Source organism: Rhinopithecus bieti, unplaced genomic scaffold (genome assembly GCF_001698545.2).
Source record: "Rhinopithecus bieti isolate Rb0 unplaced genomic scaffold, ASM169854v2 scaffold_7509, whole genome shotgun sequence".
Lineage (NCBI taxonomy): Eukaryota > Metazoa > Chordata > Mammalia > Primates > Cercopithecidae > Rhinopithecus > Rhinopithecus bieti.
This window is the reverse complement of record NW_016805750.1, coordinates 3,165,486-3,182,848: the sequence shown is the minus strand read 5'-3', so window position 1 is coordinate 3,182,848 and position 17,363 is coordinate 3,165,486. Positions and strand designations below refer to the sequence as shown.

Genomic DNA, 17,363 nt, shown 5'->3' with positions numbered 1-17,363 from the left:
TCCTCCTCCTCCACCTCCTCCTCCTCTGCCTCCTCCTCCCCCCCGCGCTCCTCCCTCCCCGAGCCTTCCTCGCCCGCCCTCCTTCTTCCCTCCGCACGTTCGGGGTTCGCGGCGGAGCGCGGCGCGGGGGGGACGCGGAGAGCCTGGGCGCAGCAGCATCCTGCGGGCGGCCGCTCTCCGGGGGGGAGGCTGAGAGCAGGCCCGCCTCGCCCCCCCGCGGGCCCGCCGCCCCTCCCTCCCTGTCCTCAGCCCGGCAGCGGCGGCGGCGGCGGCGGCGGCGGCGGCAGCAGTGGCAGTCGCCGGAGAAGCATCATGCCGAGGAGGAAGCAGCAGGCGCCCCGGCGCGCAGCAGGTACGAGCCGCTTCCCCTTCCTTCGGCTCTCCTCCTCCTCTTCCTCCGCTCGCCCCGCGCCTCCAGCAGGCGCGACCCCGCTCCTCGCCCCGCTCCTCTGCCGGCGCTGAGTAACTCCGGGCGCAGCTCTCCTGTTTGGGTGCGTGCGCCCGCCTCGGGTACCCGGCGCCCCCCGGACGCCCCGCCGCGCTCTGCCCTCTTCCCTCTCGCACCCACTTGGGGAGCCGCTTGCTGGGCGCGCTGAGCCGCGCCAGGTCCCTGCCTCCTCGGCTCTCCGGTTCCAGAGGGGATGGGAAGCAACCCCGGTCTGGCTTTTTCTGTGGGGGGCGGGCGGGGTCACCTGAGTTCCCCGGGACACCTTCCGCGTCCTCCGGCCGACCGGCGGGAGACTGCCCGGTGTCCGCCGAGCCAGGGAGCGCGAGCGAGTGAGGGAGCCAGTCCCCTTGGCCACCTTAGTGCTAATCCGATTGATTCCTCATTTCTTGGGCCCAAACTGGGCACAGCGGTGGAAACCGGAGCGCACAGGGTCTGGGTATTGTCAGATGACTGTCAAGTCCATGTTAGATGCTCGCGTTTCCTTCTCCCCTGTTTGTGTTTCCTTGCCCCCACCCACTCCTTGTACTGCTGCTCCCACCCTCATCTCCGCATAGCACTTAGTTCTGGGACGTGTGTGAGTACTTTTTTGTTCCTCCTTTTTTTTTTTTTCCTTCTTCAACCGGGAGTGTCAACTCCTGTTAAGAATGAGCCGATTTTTTTTCTTTTCTTTTCTGGAAAACGCATCACTGAAAACAAAACAAAAACCACACACATAACATTATTTTGCAATAATGTCGGTTGGGGGCATGTTGCCTGGAAGAAGGGTTTCTGGCCCGTTGCCATCCTTGATTTGATGACTGATTGATCGCCCGTCATGCTGCTGCCTTTGATCTATTCATTCCCAATAAACATCAATAAATCACTTGGAATAGTGAGGCCAAGCTCTGTGACGTCAGGAGGGCCCTGTCAGTGCAACTTTGGGATTTGGGGCGAATTGCCGAGAGGACCACATATGGACGTGATGTATTTTGATATGAGTAACACTCAGATGTGCAGAGTTCAGATGCTCCCTGAAGGGGAGGGTTAAGTGGGGCTTCCTTTCTTTTCTTTCCTCTTCCTTTCTTTTACTTCTCTTTTGATGTTAGAGGAAAGGGCAGAGAGTAGGGTCAGGGCATTGGCTGGTGCCCATCTTGGATGAAGGCGTTGTACCCATCGTGCCCATAATTTCCATCACGCCAGCCGGCACTGCCAGGGGACCTCACACGTTGGCTGCCCTCTGCACTCCAGACCCCTTACACGGGGTCACAGAGAAGGAATGATAATTCTCTCTTCTCCCAGAAATGTACTTGCCTGCCAGTGTCTTCAGAAAATCTCAGAAGAAAACAGGGTTGGTTTGGGGCTTAGGATGCAGGTTTTGTTCTCTGTCCTCTGTGTTGCCCAAATTTAGAAAGTTTGAAAATTCCAGGAGTGATTGTAGGGAGCTTGCCGCCTCCCTAGTTAACCTCCTGGAGCTTGCTTCTTGCCCGTCCCACCTTCTACTTTAAATTCCAGGCTCAAGCAATGAGCTTATCTACCCAAAATAAACTCTGAAACTTTGGAGGAATCCTTCACAAAGTTGAGTAGTAGGAATGTCTTGGGCTTCTTCCAGTCTTTGAAAAAATTTTTTTTCTTTCCTTTTTGGATACACATTTTAAGGTATGTGTGTGCCTCCATCCAATGAACCATATGTGATTACATCTTTACATTTGGTTCAGAACTCTCTCTAGTTCATCTCTTCAGTTGCACCCTGCCAATCTGAGACTCGTATTTGATAGCTTCCTCCAGAAAAATATCAGAGGAGGAGGGAACCTGCTGTTGGCTTTATTTATTTATTTATTTTTAGAGCAACCTGTTCACTAACCTTTCTGCACTTTTTTTTTTTTTATTACTAAAAAAGAAAGCCAGCCAGGAAATCTCAGGTCAGTTAAGAAAAATTCATTATATAAAAAACTTGACTGCAGGACTAATAGGAGATGGAAGAATGGTTTTGCTCTATCAAAATGACCCGTCAAAACGACTTTGTTTCATATTTGATTTAATTGTCTCTCTCCTGACAGGCACATTCATCAATAGCTTAATGGTCAATCAGAAGCTGGCAGCATGAGTGCTTTCTTTCTTTCCCATACTCGGGTTTTGGATTTACTTTATCAGAATGCCTCTGCCTAATGGACATGTGGAGGAGGGGGTGGAGACTGACTGAAGAGCTGCTTATTTAAGAAGAGTGGAGAAAAAAAAACAAAAAACAAAAAAAAAAACTCCACATTTAGGCTGGTGATAAGTATGCACAGAGGTTTTTTTGGTTGGTTTGTTTGTTTGGATGGACAAGAAACTTCCCATTTTTTTTTCTCCTCTTTTTCAGTTCTCCCAGCTGCAAGTTATAAGGTTCATGCCAGCTTTTGTGGCATACTGGGAGTGATGACAAATTGATTGCTTTGTACTGATAGAGAGAGAGAGAGAGTGGGAAAAAGAAAGATGTCTGCTGATTGGTAACTGGAAATCCAGTCCCCAGCAACCTTGAGAATACTCGAGAATTTTTTTCCCCTCCAAACTGAAAGGTCCGCTCAGCCATAAAAAAAGAAAAGTTGTTTTGCCAGCTTCATTAGTGTTCACCTAATTAGCTGTAAACCTGATGGATTCCTGACAGCTTTAATGATTGGAGATGACAAGCTCGACGCAGTGTCATCCAGCAGAATTAGGTTTGCAGCTAGTTTGATGTAATCAAGTTGATATTACACAGTCCTGGCTGCCTTTAGTTGTGCATTAACTCAATTTTCTGCTGCAGGTGACAAATGGGCTTTGGTACCTGGATAATCATGTCATAGGAATTAGGGCCCTTTTAATGGTCTGGGGTAGAATAACAACCACAAAAGGCCAAGAGCTGGGTAGGGCAAGCAGACGTGGCACACAGGTACACACAGTCTTCATATCTAGGCCAGTGTATCATTGCTTTCCCGAAGGCCGAAGGAGGCTCCAAGAATCCCTGAAAATACATATTTCTGTACTTTAGGATTTTTTGGTGTTTTGTTAGAAACTATGTATGGCTTAGTGTCTTTTCTCAAAGAGAAAGAGAGGTTTCTTTACCTGCCAAAGAGAAACCTGGGCGGGAGTTTGCTACCTTGAGACCTGTAATTTCCAGGGGCTGTGCGTTTGTGCTGGACAGATGTTGCTGCCTTTAGAAGCTCAGAGGAGTGGGGTTAGGGAAGGACAGTGTCCTTCAGGCAAAATGACCATTATCCCTTGCTTAAAGCATGACTTTCTCCTATTCAGAGTGGTTTTTAAAAAACATTTCTGAAAATGCCAGAAAAATTTTAGTGTAATACTTAATAGCAGATATTTTATTTACTTATATTAATTTTCTGGAGGCAAATGTGAAATCGTAAAAGGCCATTTCTTATGCTTCCAAAAAGGAAATAAAAAAGAAACCATCGAACCACAACTTGCCAGCGAGCTGTGTTCTCTGAAAGGGGGTAATGTTCCATGGAGTTCTTAGGTGGTAAAAAACAAGGCGAGGGTAAATCTTCAAGCATCTTGATTTTTGTGAAAGTGACTTGGACCCCTAGGGTCTGCTGGTGTCACAGAACACTGTGGATCCCCCTGGAACAGGCAGAAGGGGGTTTCATGTTGCCAGTAGACATGGGCATGCCTAAGAGGTGGCCCACCTGGTGGTGTCCGGATGACACCTTCCTAAGTCTGGTCCACACATCGGGCAGCTCCGGGGAGGAGCTTTTCCCTTCTCTCTCGGAAGCACATGGAGCATTCAGAAGGGCATTTCGGCCTTAGCTTTGGGAATTTATTTCCTCTCAGACCTGCCATGTATTTCTCCCTGGACAGGTATTCTACTCTGTAGCAAGGTGGCAGAGTGACTGGTTTTGACCGTTCCATGATTTTTCTTCCCCCATTTCCTACGAAATGAGAGCAACAATGCAAATTCTAAAAAGGAAAACCAAGAAGACGAAGGAGAAAAACAAAGGAGGTGGGAGGCAAGGCTATTCCCCTGGACGTCCACGTGGGGAAGAGAACCTTCCAGAATCAGCTGCAGTGTCCCCATTATCTTGACAGCTGTCAGTTAGGGCTTCAGTGCTCTCCAGGGCCACACTTGATTGTGAGCTGTTGATGTTGTCATTTTGTTCTCAGTTTTGCCTTGAGCACGCTCATAAACAGGAGCCAGATAGTCAATAACTGATGCCTCAGCAGCGATTCCCTAAATTGCCTCACACGTCTGCCTTCTCCCCTCTTTTTGCTAAAGATTGTTTTGTCGAGTGATTAGAATGAAAGGTGACTGCTCAGGGCCGTGGGAAATGCCGTGAAACCCAGGTGAGTTGAGAGAATTAAAACCATTCCTTTACCCCCGCCCTCCACTCCTGGGATTTTTGGAAAGAGAAAGGATCTACCTTCTTGAAGGCAGAGTGCCTGGACCTCTTGTGGTGCTTTCTCTTTTACACATGTCCTGCCAGAGTCAGGCTGGGGCTAGGGCTGCGGCAGGCAGGCGGGCAGGGAGGCAGAGAGGAAAGGAGTCGGAAGTGCCCGGTCCTGGTGCACACAGCCATGTTTAATCCAAGAGTGGCAGCAGTTCACAGTTATTCCAAGTGCAGTTTGTAAGGCTTTCCTCCTGCCCCATTTTCATCCCTGCTTGTCACTGGGCAGAGGGTAAAAATAGCTTTGGTCGTGTCGTAAAAAAATTAATAAAAATGAAATAAAGTAGGGTGTGTGTGTCTACCCTTCTGTGTTAGTGTCCAGCCCAGGTAGGTAGATGGGTCTTTGAAATCAGCTGCTTTGTCACACCCCTGTAGCACCACCCTCAAAACCCATGGAGGGGAAAAGGACAGAAGGGAACAGTGGTATCCCGTATCCCAAACCCTTGCAGGTGTTCACTCTGTGTGTGTATGTGTGTGTGTCTGTGTTTTAGTTATGCTCTAAATTGTGGTTTCTCTGTCTGAAGTTACAAATGAAAGGTGAATACAATATATTGTATTTAGTAACAATGATATGGACTGGTACATCCAGACAGATAATGTGCAGTTGTAATTAGACTCAATAGACAGGCAGTCATTTTTAAATTCTTTGACACATGCATAAAATAGTCATATAATAAGATAAGATGACAATTTTATGTTAGGTTGATAAAGTGTCCCGATACATGCATTTAAATGTCTGTAAGCCTTTTTAAAAAAAATCCAGACAGATTAATTCCAGTTTCCAGTATTTGCAGTTAGTCATTAAATTTTTAAATCCCACTAAACAATGGCTATCAATATTTTTCCCGTTTCTGGATTTTCTTTAAAAAAAAACAAAACAAAAAAACCCTGAAGTGTAAGGACTGCAGACGTAGACTTGGTAGCTTTTCTTAATTTTCACCATTTATAGAAATTTACGTTTAGACATGGACTTAAAATTCAGGTCACTGTTTGTGACCAGAATAACGCTATGCATTTTTGGAAGTTAAAAAAAAAGACAGTAATAGAACATAATCTTCTTATGACCACTTGCCTGAACAACTGTCATACTCTAGGTTTAGGAATCTTTATTAGAAAGATTACATAGTGTCCTTGACCAAATATTGAATATTTTATAAGCCCCATTTAAAAAAGAAGACATTTCTAGCACATGCACTTAGTTTGATCAGCATTTAGATTCTTGGGTTTAATTACTTTCAATTCTGTAAATTATTTTAGCATTTCAACAAGAATAGTCCAAGAGATACAGTCAAGGGGGCGGGGGCGAGTAGTTCACTGAAGGTCATGTTACCTGGACATTTTAACCATCTCCTTACCTTATTTTCTCAGATATGCAAAGGTGTGACTCTTGAAGAATAATTTAAATTTGTTTGGGCTTAATGATAAATCATTAATTCATACTGTCAGGACACGTGTTATTAATTATGACTGTGTTTTCTTCATCCAGAACAGCTGTTGGGGAAACAGGGTAGGTTCAGATTGTTGTCAGGAGGGAGAGCACAAGGAACTTACCAACTCCTTGTCTTCATGTTCCTGGTCACCTGGCTAAGGAAATAAAGGAATGTAAAGGGTAGAGTATAGGGGAGAGAGACACTGTTAGTTCTAGATCAAGATGGGCACTGGCAGATGCTAACTTATGTACATTTTTAAAAACGCAAGCCTAACTCTCAGTGCACTATGAATCCAGGTGAGATCCGAAGGCAAACCCTCCCTGCTTTATTCCAAGCCCAGTTTTGGATTGGCTGCCTTCTCCCTTCCACTAGTTTCTCTTGTTTTCCTCTGTGGTAGGCCAGAGGTCATGTTTACAAGTTTATAGCAGTAGAAGACACAATATTCAGAATATATATTTGTTCCCCAAAGTGGAACCCATCCTTAATGGAGAGCAAAGGGCTGTTTGGTAATATACGTGAAATGACTCCAATTCATTTACTTTTGATTTTCCATTCCCATCATTAAATCTAGTCCTATGTATTCAGTTTCCTCTGAGTTCTTTGAGAAATGCATGTTGCATAAAATAGGCAATTTTTAATGAACAATTTAATGTAAATGGGTTTTGAATTTAAATTAATATTAATGAAGCCTTGAGTGAATTTATTTTGCATACGTAAAGACTTGTAAGTCTTTCACCCATGTGCTTTCTCCTTTATGTAGTAACATTGGTTGGGTAGATTAACCAGCACCTTTCAAAGATTTACACTTAAAAAATTAAATTGATTTTATATGTCCACTATCACCAACGTACTATTAAGCAAAAAGCATGAGCTCAATTTTAAGAGAATACAGCTTTTTCCCTGTTAAACCTGTCAGTTTCCATTGCTCTGAAAGCTGCCGTTGGTGTGGCATTGCTGCTGGAGAAAATATACCCCAACAATAGTTACTACAATCAAGATGTTTTCTTTCTTTGGCTTACCTCTAATGCATTATGTATCCTGGAATGATGGGAAGTTCTGTAATTAATTCTGTTAGATGTAATTGCTATAATCACTTTGATGTTACACATAATAAAGGTAATATGGTAAGCACATAAAAAATATAAACACCTTATTGTAATACTCCTGCTAAAATGCCTTCTCATCAAGTCTGGTTTATAGACAAGTGTTCCTGACTATTTTTGGTCATAGGTGACAGTTTATTCGAGCTGTGTTCATTGATATTCTAAAGGAGAAGCATTTATTGGAAAAGATGGGCCTTGGTTTGGAGGGATCTCCAGGCTGGTTGCCTAGGAATCTTAATACCGGTTTTCTTAAAGATGTGGCTAATTATGAAAAGGTGACCATTGTCTTCTGAGTAGACCAGAGAGGTAAACACTTCAGAAGTAGCCGTGGAACCAGGGAAGAATGTGGCTTAGGAGTGAGTGAGGAGCTAAGAGAATGCTAGCAGAGGATTCAGATCAAAGGAGCTGTTCTGTAGGTTTTCTTATGGTGTGGGATTGTGGGAAGTGCCGTGTGTGTGTGTGTGTGTGTGTGTGTGTGAGAGAGAGAGAGAGAGCGAGAGAGCGAGAGAGCGAGAGAGAGCATGCTAGCAGGTAAGCAGAGAAGGCCACCTTTCTATAACAGTGCAATAAGCGAAATAAAATGCAGAATATCTACTTTATTATTTTCCTACACCTTTCATGGGGGGGAGCTACAGATGGTGCCTCACTGTTGCATGCCATGCCCGGGGGTGGCTGATGTTGCCTGTTGGACTGAAACCTGAGTGGTATTTGAGACGTACTTCCATGCCATCAGGCCTCTGTTCATCTACCCTGGATCCAGACCACCACAGGACATCAGGGAAGTTTGCCTGAGACCCCAAGTGTGCAATACTTGTGGGATGTTTCTGAAACACATGTACATTATGTACATTACTCTTTGCCAATGCATCTTGCAAGAGGCTAGAATGTGGTGGGGCAGGTAACTTGTCATTTAATTTTAACTTCCTGGAGATCCTAGAGTCAAACTAGCGTGCGGATCTCCTGGACACCCATAATGAGCTGCACTTTGTCCCAAGTGTGTTACAGAGGTCTGGAGGCCTCGGGATTCAGGGTCAGCTTGGCAGTTTCCACATGCCTTTCCCCATCTATATTGTATTTTTCAGTAAGGGATTGCACACAGAACTCAAATAACAGAGGGTGCATGTGTGAGAAGGGGATACTGCAGTCTCTTTGGAGGAAGAAAAAGGTGTGTTACAGTGGTTGAGAGATGGAAGGTGAACGCAGTGGTTGCCTGGCCTATGTCCAGAGCCTGTGAAGGCAGGTCTTGTTGCCAGCTTTAGCCGGCTGGGTGCAGACTGGCTGGGGAAAGCGGGGCCTACCTCCTGGGTCTTGGCCCTGCAGCCTCCTGCCTGCCAGGTAAGCAGGGGCTACAGGAGAGGGTCCTGGGCTCTGGGCCCTGGGCCTGGGCTGCAAACCTGCAGCCCCCAGTCATCCCGGCAGTGACTCCCAGGCTGGTTTTGATGGTGAGGATGATAAAAGGTCTGAGAACTCCATAGGCCCCAGTAATCAGGGCCCGCACTGACATCCTTCTCAAGTTTGACAGCTTCTTCCTTTTCTCTCCTCACCGCCAAGGCTTTCTCAACTGAATTTCCCCGCCCTCCCTCTCCCCTCCTCCCTGCCCGCCGCCCACCCCTTCCCTCCCTTTCCCCTTTTCTGTGTGCATCTCTCTTGTTTCATGTTCCTGATCAGTTTCAGATGCTGGGAATTATTTTTTTTCAGGCGGGAGGGGGAGTGTTGCTTTAGGTTTGTGGGTTGGGCAGGTGTGAGAGGAAGTCTGTGGTTTTTTTTTTTTTTTTTTTTTTTTTTTTTGTACTGTAGGCCTGTTGCTAATTAATGTTCCTCCATAAGATTCTGTCGGAGTTGAGTAATGTTTTTGATCTTTATGCCTGATAACTGCATACTTAATGAGATTTCAAAGCTGTGAGTGCAGCTCCCTACAATTATTGACAGATGCCTTTTCTTTGCCATTGGGTTCAGCTTCATAAATCCTCTCGCCATAATGAGGTTCAGCAGTGCCACCCTGGCAGTGAGCTAATGAAAGGGGGAGGGCGAGGCGGCTCATGGCTGTCTGACACATTTTTTTCCTTTAAAATTTACTATGCAGATGTCAAGCTGCGGGACGATTACTTCAAACATGCTAATTTTTATCTTGCTTTTGTGTCAGCCCTTTGCCATTAAAAAATAAATAAATAAAAGGGCTAACCTGACTCCACTTAATTTCTTTTCTTTCTTTCTTTTTTTTTTAAGTCACATTTTTTTAATAACCCACGGTGTTGCGACAGCTAGGGACTTCGACACGTGCGTGGCCTTTTGCAGGTATCCAGCAACAGAACGCCTATTTTCTTTTCTTTTTTTTTTTTTGCTTTTTGCCATGGGAAGGGCAGTGGGAGGATGGAGTACGATTTCCCAGGCCTCCCATCACCCTGCCCTAAGTATGCACTTGAAACGTCGGAGAATTCATTTCAGAGTTCTGAAACTAAATCCTGGTGGAGAAGAGCCTGCACCATGCCAAACAGTCGATTTCCTTTTCAGCAGAGTCATACATCACTGACCCACCCTTCCCTCCTGACAGAATGACATATGTCATTTATCATATGGGCCCCAGCCAGACTTCAGGGAGGGGAGGGAAGCCCAGGTCTATGTGAGGCTGTCTCCTCCTCCTCTTGGTACTGTACCCTGTGGCTTGCAGGAGGGAGCTCTGCTGATTTGGCGAGAGGGAAAGGGAGGAAAGAGGCTGGGCAGGGGAGAGGGGGTAGAGCCTGCTCCTGGATGGCTGGGTGTGTGGCGTGGCGGGCGTGAGATGGGCAGAGGCACGGGAGAGGTTATGTTCGTTCATATTATCTGCTAAACCACACTGTTCAGCCTTTGACGCTCTTGTGACTTCTTTTTTCCCCTTTCTCGTTCCTTTTCTCTTTTCCCTGCCTGGTTTCCCCCATTAGTCAAGGGGAGAGAGAAAAAAAAAAAAAAAAAAAAACAGAAAGAAAAGGGTTGACAGGTATCATTCAAGCCACCCTGGCTTGCAAAGAGTGGTATAAATGAATCTCAGGGCTCCTGACTTCACATGATTCAAACGTGCGTTGTTGAAGATGGATGTTCCTTAAAAAAAGATTGATGGTGGATGCCGGGCTTCGGGTACCATTTATCATTTTGAATATTATTTAGACTTGCCGTGTAAACCTGTAACTTGAGAGTCGGACAAGCTGGGACAGGGTAGGGGCCTGTGTGTGTGTGTTTCTATCGATTGGCCTTGCCTTCTCATTGCAGCTGACCAGACACAGACCCTCCCATGTGCAATAGAGAAGATTCCCCCACTGAAAAAAGAAAGAAAGAAAGAAGGAAGGAAGGAGGGAGGGAGGGAGGGAGCTAGGAAGGAAGGAAGGAAGGAAGGAAGGAAGGAGAAAAGTTGGAGGGAGGCAGGCTTTAATTTTGAATAATTTCCAAGGACACAGAGAAAAATGAAGTATCTGTGATTTACACTAAAGCTCACAGGCAAGTTTCTCTCTCCTTCTTTCTCTTTCTTCCCCCACAGAAGCAGTCACGTACAAAACATTAAAATATAAACAGAGCTGCAGTTGCTGAAGCCAGAACCCTTGTCTGATTTTTTTAAAACTCCATGTCATGCTAAAAAAAAAAAAAAAGAAAAGAAAAAAGAAAAGAAAAGAAGAAAACACCGTATCTGAAAAGCTTAGCACAATATAACTATTAAAAAAATCTTTTGGTTGGCTTGGTTAGTAGTGTGAGAATGAAGTAAAACATAAAGACTTCCACGTCTCAGGAATATTTCAGATAAAAAATAATCGTTTGCGGCTCCCTGCCCGGGCTCCCAGCAGCCTCTTCCCCTTTGTGTCTGAGCTCTGTCCCCTCCGCAGGGCCCCAGCAGACCCCCACCAGTCCTGATGTGGACAGCTGTTTCCAGGCCCTGCCAGTTAATCGCTTCTGGGTTTGCACCCTTGAGCTGTGTGCACCAGGACACCCCCACCTACTGGAAGTACTCAGGGACGCAGCCTGGTTCACTGACACAGACCCCAGCTGCCTGAGGATTCCTTGAAGCTCTGGCCTTTCCACCTATTCTGCTGCAAGAGGCCTTGCAGCCTGCTTCCCTGGTGGAAAAAGGAAAACAGAAACTCTCCAGGCCTTCCTGCTGGGTCTCCACCACTGGAAGAGCCCCGATAGTGCAAATTTAATTGGCAGGGATTCTATTAAATATGTGACTTTATTTGGGGTTGCTAATGAAATCAAAGGCTTGTTGTATGACTTACAGTGTGGACATTCATTTTTAAGAATGATGGGATAGAAAGTTAGACCAGAAGAGTTTTTCTACCTGAAGAATTGAGAATCTAGAATTTGTAGAAGGGCTGAATGTGCCTATCTTGCTGCTTCTGGGACAAACTTTTCCCTGACATGTAAAACGCCTGCAACTGCCATGAACAGGAAAGACATGGAAATGGTACTGATTCACTCATCAACTCCAGGCAACGTGTGTGTGTGTGTGTGTGTGTGTTTATTTTGAAATAACTTTATTCGCAGCTTAACACTTTGCACTGCACACAGCATGACTTAGAATTCACTTTTGGTGTTGTCCAGCTGCTGCCAAATATTGGGTAGAATCAGATTTGTATTCTTTGTTGGTGCCTGGAATCATTGCCAAAGTACAAAGGTGATGTTGTTCCTTGCTGAGACTTCGTGGAAGAAGGCAAAACTTTGATCATCTGCCCTTGCACTTGGGCAGTGTTGGAGGTAATTGGAGTACAAGTGCCAATTTGCGGGAACAATTGTAAACACCTTTGATACAAATGCCATCATCCCATTTTACTGATTAGAAAACTTTGCTATTAATAGGTGCGAAGCCCATTTCAGGTATAATTGGTAAGGAACTGAGTGCACTCATGGGAAGAAACCTTGTTTTGTTTTTTGTTCGCTTTTCTTCTTATCCCCTTTTCTCAGTTTTATGGCTGGAGACATGATTTATTGCAGCCATCCATCTTGGGGGCTCATCCATCACACCCGGGTTGCTAGGAGATTGTGGCAGCAGCTGTTTGCTCTGAATCAGACAGAAAAGTTGTCAATCATCAAAGGCAGGTGAATAGCATTAGAAACACGCTATTGTCAGACGGAATAATTAATCAAAGAGAGAAAAGATAATTAAAAAGATATGACCCTTGCAAGTACTTGCTCTGGGTTGCCTGTAAAAAAAAAAAAAAAAAAAAAAAAAAAAAAAAAAAAAAAAAAAAAAAAGAAAGAAAAAAGAAAAAAGAAAGGAAGAAAGAAAAACTGCCTGGTCTTTTCTAGACACTTAAGCAGCTGAGGGCTGATAAAATATGCACTCTGCAGTGCATAGTTTTTAATTAATTGAAAAAGGTTCAACATTCAAAGACGATGCTGGAGAGAAGTCCGATTATGAACAGAAGTAATATTTATTGTTTGCTTGAAGGGCTTGACACAGAGTTCTAACTTTTTGTTAAAAATCTCTGGCTTCCCTGGCTGGCGAGGAGGCACAGGCTGGGGTTTTCAGGTATCGGCTGGCGCCCCATGTCCGTTCTCCACTTCCCGGCCCGCAGTCTTGGCTCTTCCAGAGAGTCTCAGACCCCGAAGAACTGGAGTGGGACCCTGCCGACCAGGATCCGATGCCCTTCTACAGTTCTGGTGGGTCTGAAACTTCATTCCTTAGATAACCAGATTTTTTAAAAGATGAAGATGGGAAGCTTGAAAGACATTCCATGAGGTGCACCATCAAGATGCCCAGAGTAAGCTATGCATCTCCTCTGGCCTCTCGCCTAACTGGAACACGCTCTAGGTCCTCAGGACCTAGAGGATCCGTCCATCCTACTTCAAATCCATCTCTGTGTGGTCCCACAAAGTGTACTGCAGTCCCAGCCAGAGAGCGATAACCTGGCATCACATTCTGAAAAGGCCCCCGGTCATGGTTTAAACACCATTCTGGGTGCCCCTTTCAGCCTCAAAAAAAAAAAAAAAAAAAAAAAGTCTTAGTTTAGGAAGTTCGTTCTTGCTTTTTCTGAAGCTAAAATATTCTGGAGGAATTGGAAAATGTATTAAAAACTAGATAGAAAGTGGCATATCTGGAGTTGCTTTTCAGTGAAATATGCTGCAAACCCTGAAACAGATCTACTCTTTTATTTTTGGATACTATGCTTGATTTTCACACCATTCTCTTCCCAAAGAATAGCAGGACTTCTAAAATTAGCAGGAGGAAAAAAGGCTTGAATATTAGAATTCATGAAAAGGAAGAAAGCAACACGTTTTTGAGCTGGGACACTGTTTTCAGGGCACGCCAGATCAGTGCACTAGGGACTCTGTCCCTGACTCCCTGCATGTCACAGCACCGGGGATTCTTTGCCAAGAGTCCCAGAGGAATCTCCGGTGGCCGCACCTCATGGTGTGACATCCACCTTCTGTAATGAATGCACTTGGAGCCCATGGGGGTGACACAGCTCTGGCCTGAGAAATAGAGAAAGAGAGACCCAGATAAGCAAAAGCACCTGCCAGGCCTGCTGGCACCCTTACAGAGGGTCTCACCTGTTCAGGAGGCTGGGGGAACTGTTCCTTATCAGAACTTGGCCTTTAGGGAAATGAGTGGCTTCGACTTCAGGGGACGATTTGGGTTCTTGAGCCGGAATCTCCTTGGTGGCCTTCTAAGCTCACAAGTCAGACTGGGAGACAACCAGTCTCTTGAGTTTTCTGATCACATAGCAGTTGTCCTTAAGATCAGTATTTTCCAGGGCAGTCAATACCTGTTCTAGACCAACAGTGGGGTGTGCTGCAGAAATGCCAGAGATTCCGGTAGATGCCTGACCAAGGCTTGAGAGCTTCAGGTGGATGGCAGTGTCTGGGCAGGGGAGGAGGCCCTCCTGTCCTCCGTGAGACCTGGCCATTTGGAAGTGGGCAGTAGGGGTAACTCCTCTGGTCCTCGAGAGAAATTCTTGTAGTTGCCATCTCTCCTTTCCAAATAATTGCTGAGAAAGCGCTTTGCTTAATGTCAGCCAACGCAGTTCCAAAATGTGGCGGTTCGTCGGGGAAGGGCAAAGGAAGACAGATCCTGTGAATCATTTATGGTAGATTTGTGAATTCACATATAAAAAATGTCAACCTTTAATGCTAGTGAAATTAGAGTGAGATTTGCTCCCTCTTAAAAAAAGGAAAACAAGCAATGGGTGAAGAAAAGGGAAAATCTTTAAGTTTTGAGAAGTTCACGCAGGTCATTTTTCCTGGAGCCCTGGTCGGGATCTCGTGTTTCTTGCTCCCCCAGGTAACCCCTGGCAGCTGTTTGAGTGACTCACTGAACACATGACAGAGAGAGGGCAGGAAGAAGGGGTGATTGCTTATTCTTTAGGGGAGGTTCGGGTTCTGCGGGTGTGCATTTTGGCCAGGATTTCAGCATCTGTGTCCCTGGGTTATGGATTCTCTGACATGGGAGGCAGGAATAAACACAGATCTCTTATGTCTCAAGGGGGCATGGCAGGATAGAACCACCACGTTCAAAGCCATATATTTACGGCGAGAAAACCTAAAACTCCACTGACCCCCACATCAACTTGATATTTGAGTGTTCTATCTAAGTGATGTGTATTTGCCTCTTGGAGTTCCGTGAGACAAGGTTACCTGGAAGTCATTTTGGTTTTTCGTAACTCAGCTGCCATAGACTCAAAGCAGGCTGGGCCCCCACCCTGCTGGCTTTGCCTGAAGCCTTAGGATGAGAGGGAAAGGCAGCAGAAATTAACCAGTGTGATTCCCTGTAGGTAGAGACATTCTAAAACACTTAAAAGACCTCAGTCAGCATAAGACGCAATTGTTATTACTCATCTGCCTAACAAAAAAACATTTGAAAGGGGGCAGAGATTCATATTTGCCAGAGGAGAAGATGGGTTATCAGTGGTTTTCACGTGGTGAAATGTTCCCATTCCATTTCTTGCCTTTGTTTCTGCTCTAGGCTTGCAGTAAAATGGCTCTTTCGTATATATTAGTTAGCAAGTACTACGGCTGTGTAATAGATGAGACTGCGGTGGTGGTCTTTCCTCTTGCTTTTCTGTATAAAATCGTAAGGCAGAATGGACCCTCCCCTACGTGACGGAGGTTCCTACCGAGATGGTTAGGTGAATAAGTAATAGAACAAACATGTAGTCAGCTGGGCAAAGGAAAATAAATAAAATAATAGCATGTTCTTGGTTCTTAGAGCCGTGCAACATGAGCCTGTTCAAATTGGGTCCTGGAACTCCACACTTTCTGATGTAGTGTGGGTGGGGAGGGAGCAAGGTATTATTTGGAAACACATGGACACGCCCCTTGTGAAAGAAGTGAAGTATTTAACATTTCTGCGAGGAAAACATCTTTCATTACTTGACACGTTCTGTGGTAATGATTTTTCAGTTCAGCAAACAAGTACTTATTAGCGTGCGTGCGGGAACCTGGCTGAGGTGAACGGCAGGGCCATTTTTAACGGGAACGCGCTGGCCAAGTTTCATGGGGGCCTGACTGGTCCAGGTGGTCCCAGGGTGATGGCTCACTTGGCCTGGAAAGGCAGCTCTGGGACAAGCATCCTGCTCTAAAGCCCCCCGGGCCCCATCACTGGGGCCCGAGAGCTCAGGTTGGAGTGACATCAGCATGTTTGTCTTTTTGTTGCAAGCAGAACCTTCCATGGGGCTTCTCTGGTGGTTTATAAAGTGAATCTGCCTGGAGAGATAACACACTCTGCATGCCAGGGGTTGGCTGAGGATTTGCTGGTTCAGTGGACTGTTTGGGTTCAAGATGATATGCGGGTGAGAAGGGCCGATCCAGGTCCCCTTGCTGGGATGGGTCTGGTTTTTGTAAATTGACTTGTTACAGGAGAGAGAGTGTAGGCACACCAGCTGAGTGGGTGCGTTTCTGCAGGGGGAATGGAGCTGGTTTTCACCTAAAGAGGGGCTCGCATGTCCTTGATCACAGCCTCCTGAGTTGGAGTAGTGTCAGGGAGGGCAGCTGCATTGCTCTTGGCCCTCCCTTGGTGGGAGTGGAAGAGGACAAATGCCCTGTTCATGTAGATCTCTCCGAGGCCTGAACTCCCAGATACTTTGAGTGTGGTCTTCACCCCTGGATTTATTGATTGATTGATTGTGAGACAGGATCTCCCTTGTCACCCAGGCTGGAGTGCAGTGGCACAATCATGGCTCGCTGAAGCCCTGACCTCCTTGGGATCAGACAGTCCTCCCACCTCAGCCTCCTGAGTAGCTGGGACCACAGGCACACTTCATCATACCTGAGTAGTTTTTGTATGTTTTGTAGGGATGAGGTTTTGCCATGTTGCCTAGGCTGGTCTTGAATTCCTGGACTCAAGCAGTCTACCCACCTCAGCCTCCCAAAGTGCTGTGATTACAGGTGTGAGCCATGTGCCTGGCCTACCCTTGTTTTGTTTTTGTTTTTTGCATTTATTCCTGTGAGATAGTAAGTGCACTAGCCACTGTAATTGCAGGCCTGACCCAGCATGGCTTTTTCTCTGCTTTGCATTGCATTCATATCATGGTGTTCATAAAATTAGAAATAGCAAGTTGTGCAGCTTTTTGAAGAACCCCAGTAATCACAGTCACCTAAACTGGAGTCCCCACCAAACTGAGACTAAGTGTAGGGATGGGTGATGGCCCTGCGCAAACTTCATGACACATCTCAGTTCCCCAATACAGCTGATAATTTTTGTGGATTTGTGCCCCAATCACATCTGACGAGGGGTCATCAGTCAGTCTCCAAAAAATGTGATCTCAGTTTCCATCCCATGACATTATATTCAGTAAATGAAAATGGCCTTGAGCTTTCAGAGCCCCACCGGCTCGGTGGTTCCCTTCTGCCATGGCAGTGTGGGGAATGCAGCGGTTAACACTGTTTATACATTCCAGGGGTATTAAGCAGTTAGGTTACTGGAATCGTGGCAGAGCGAGTGGGAGCTGCATTCTGGGTTGTGTCTCTGTAATCAATTGCTAAGCATATCGTGAAATTCCAGATGTAATAATAAAGTTTATGATGATTA

The 17,363-nt window shown here is 45.8% G+C and overlaps 1 protein-coding gene across 1 annotated transcript in view; it reads left to right on the top strand.

The window, feature by feature from the left end:
- The first annotated feature begins 6 nt into the window (after nucleotides 1-6).
- Nucleotides 7-17,363, top strand: part of TSHZ3 (teashirt zinc finger homeobox 3) — a 75,919-nt gene continuing 58,562 nt past the window's right edge. Inside the window, exon 1 of the mRNA XM_017873607.1 lies at nucleotides 7-352. Within this exon, the coding sequence (XP_017729096.1) occupies nucleotides 313-352 (40 nt within the window). The 5' untranslated portion in view covers nucleotides 7-312. The remainder of the gene's footprint in view (nucleotides 353-17,363) is intronic.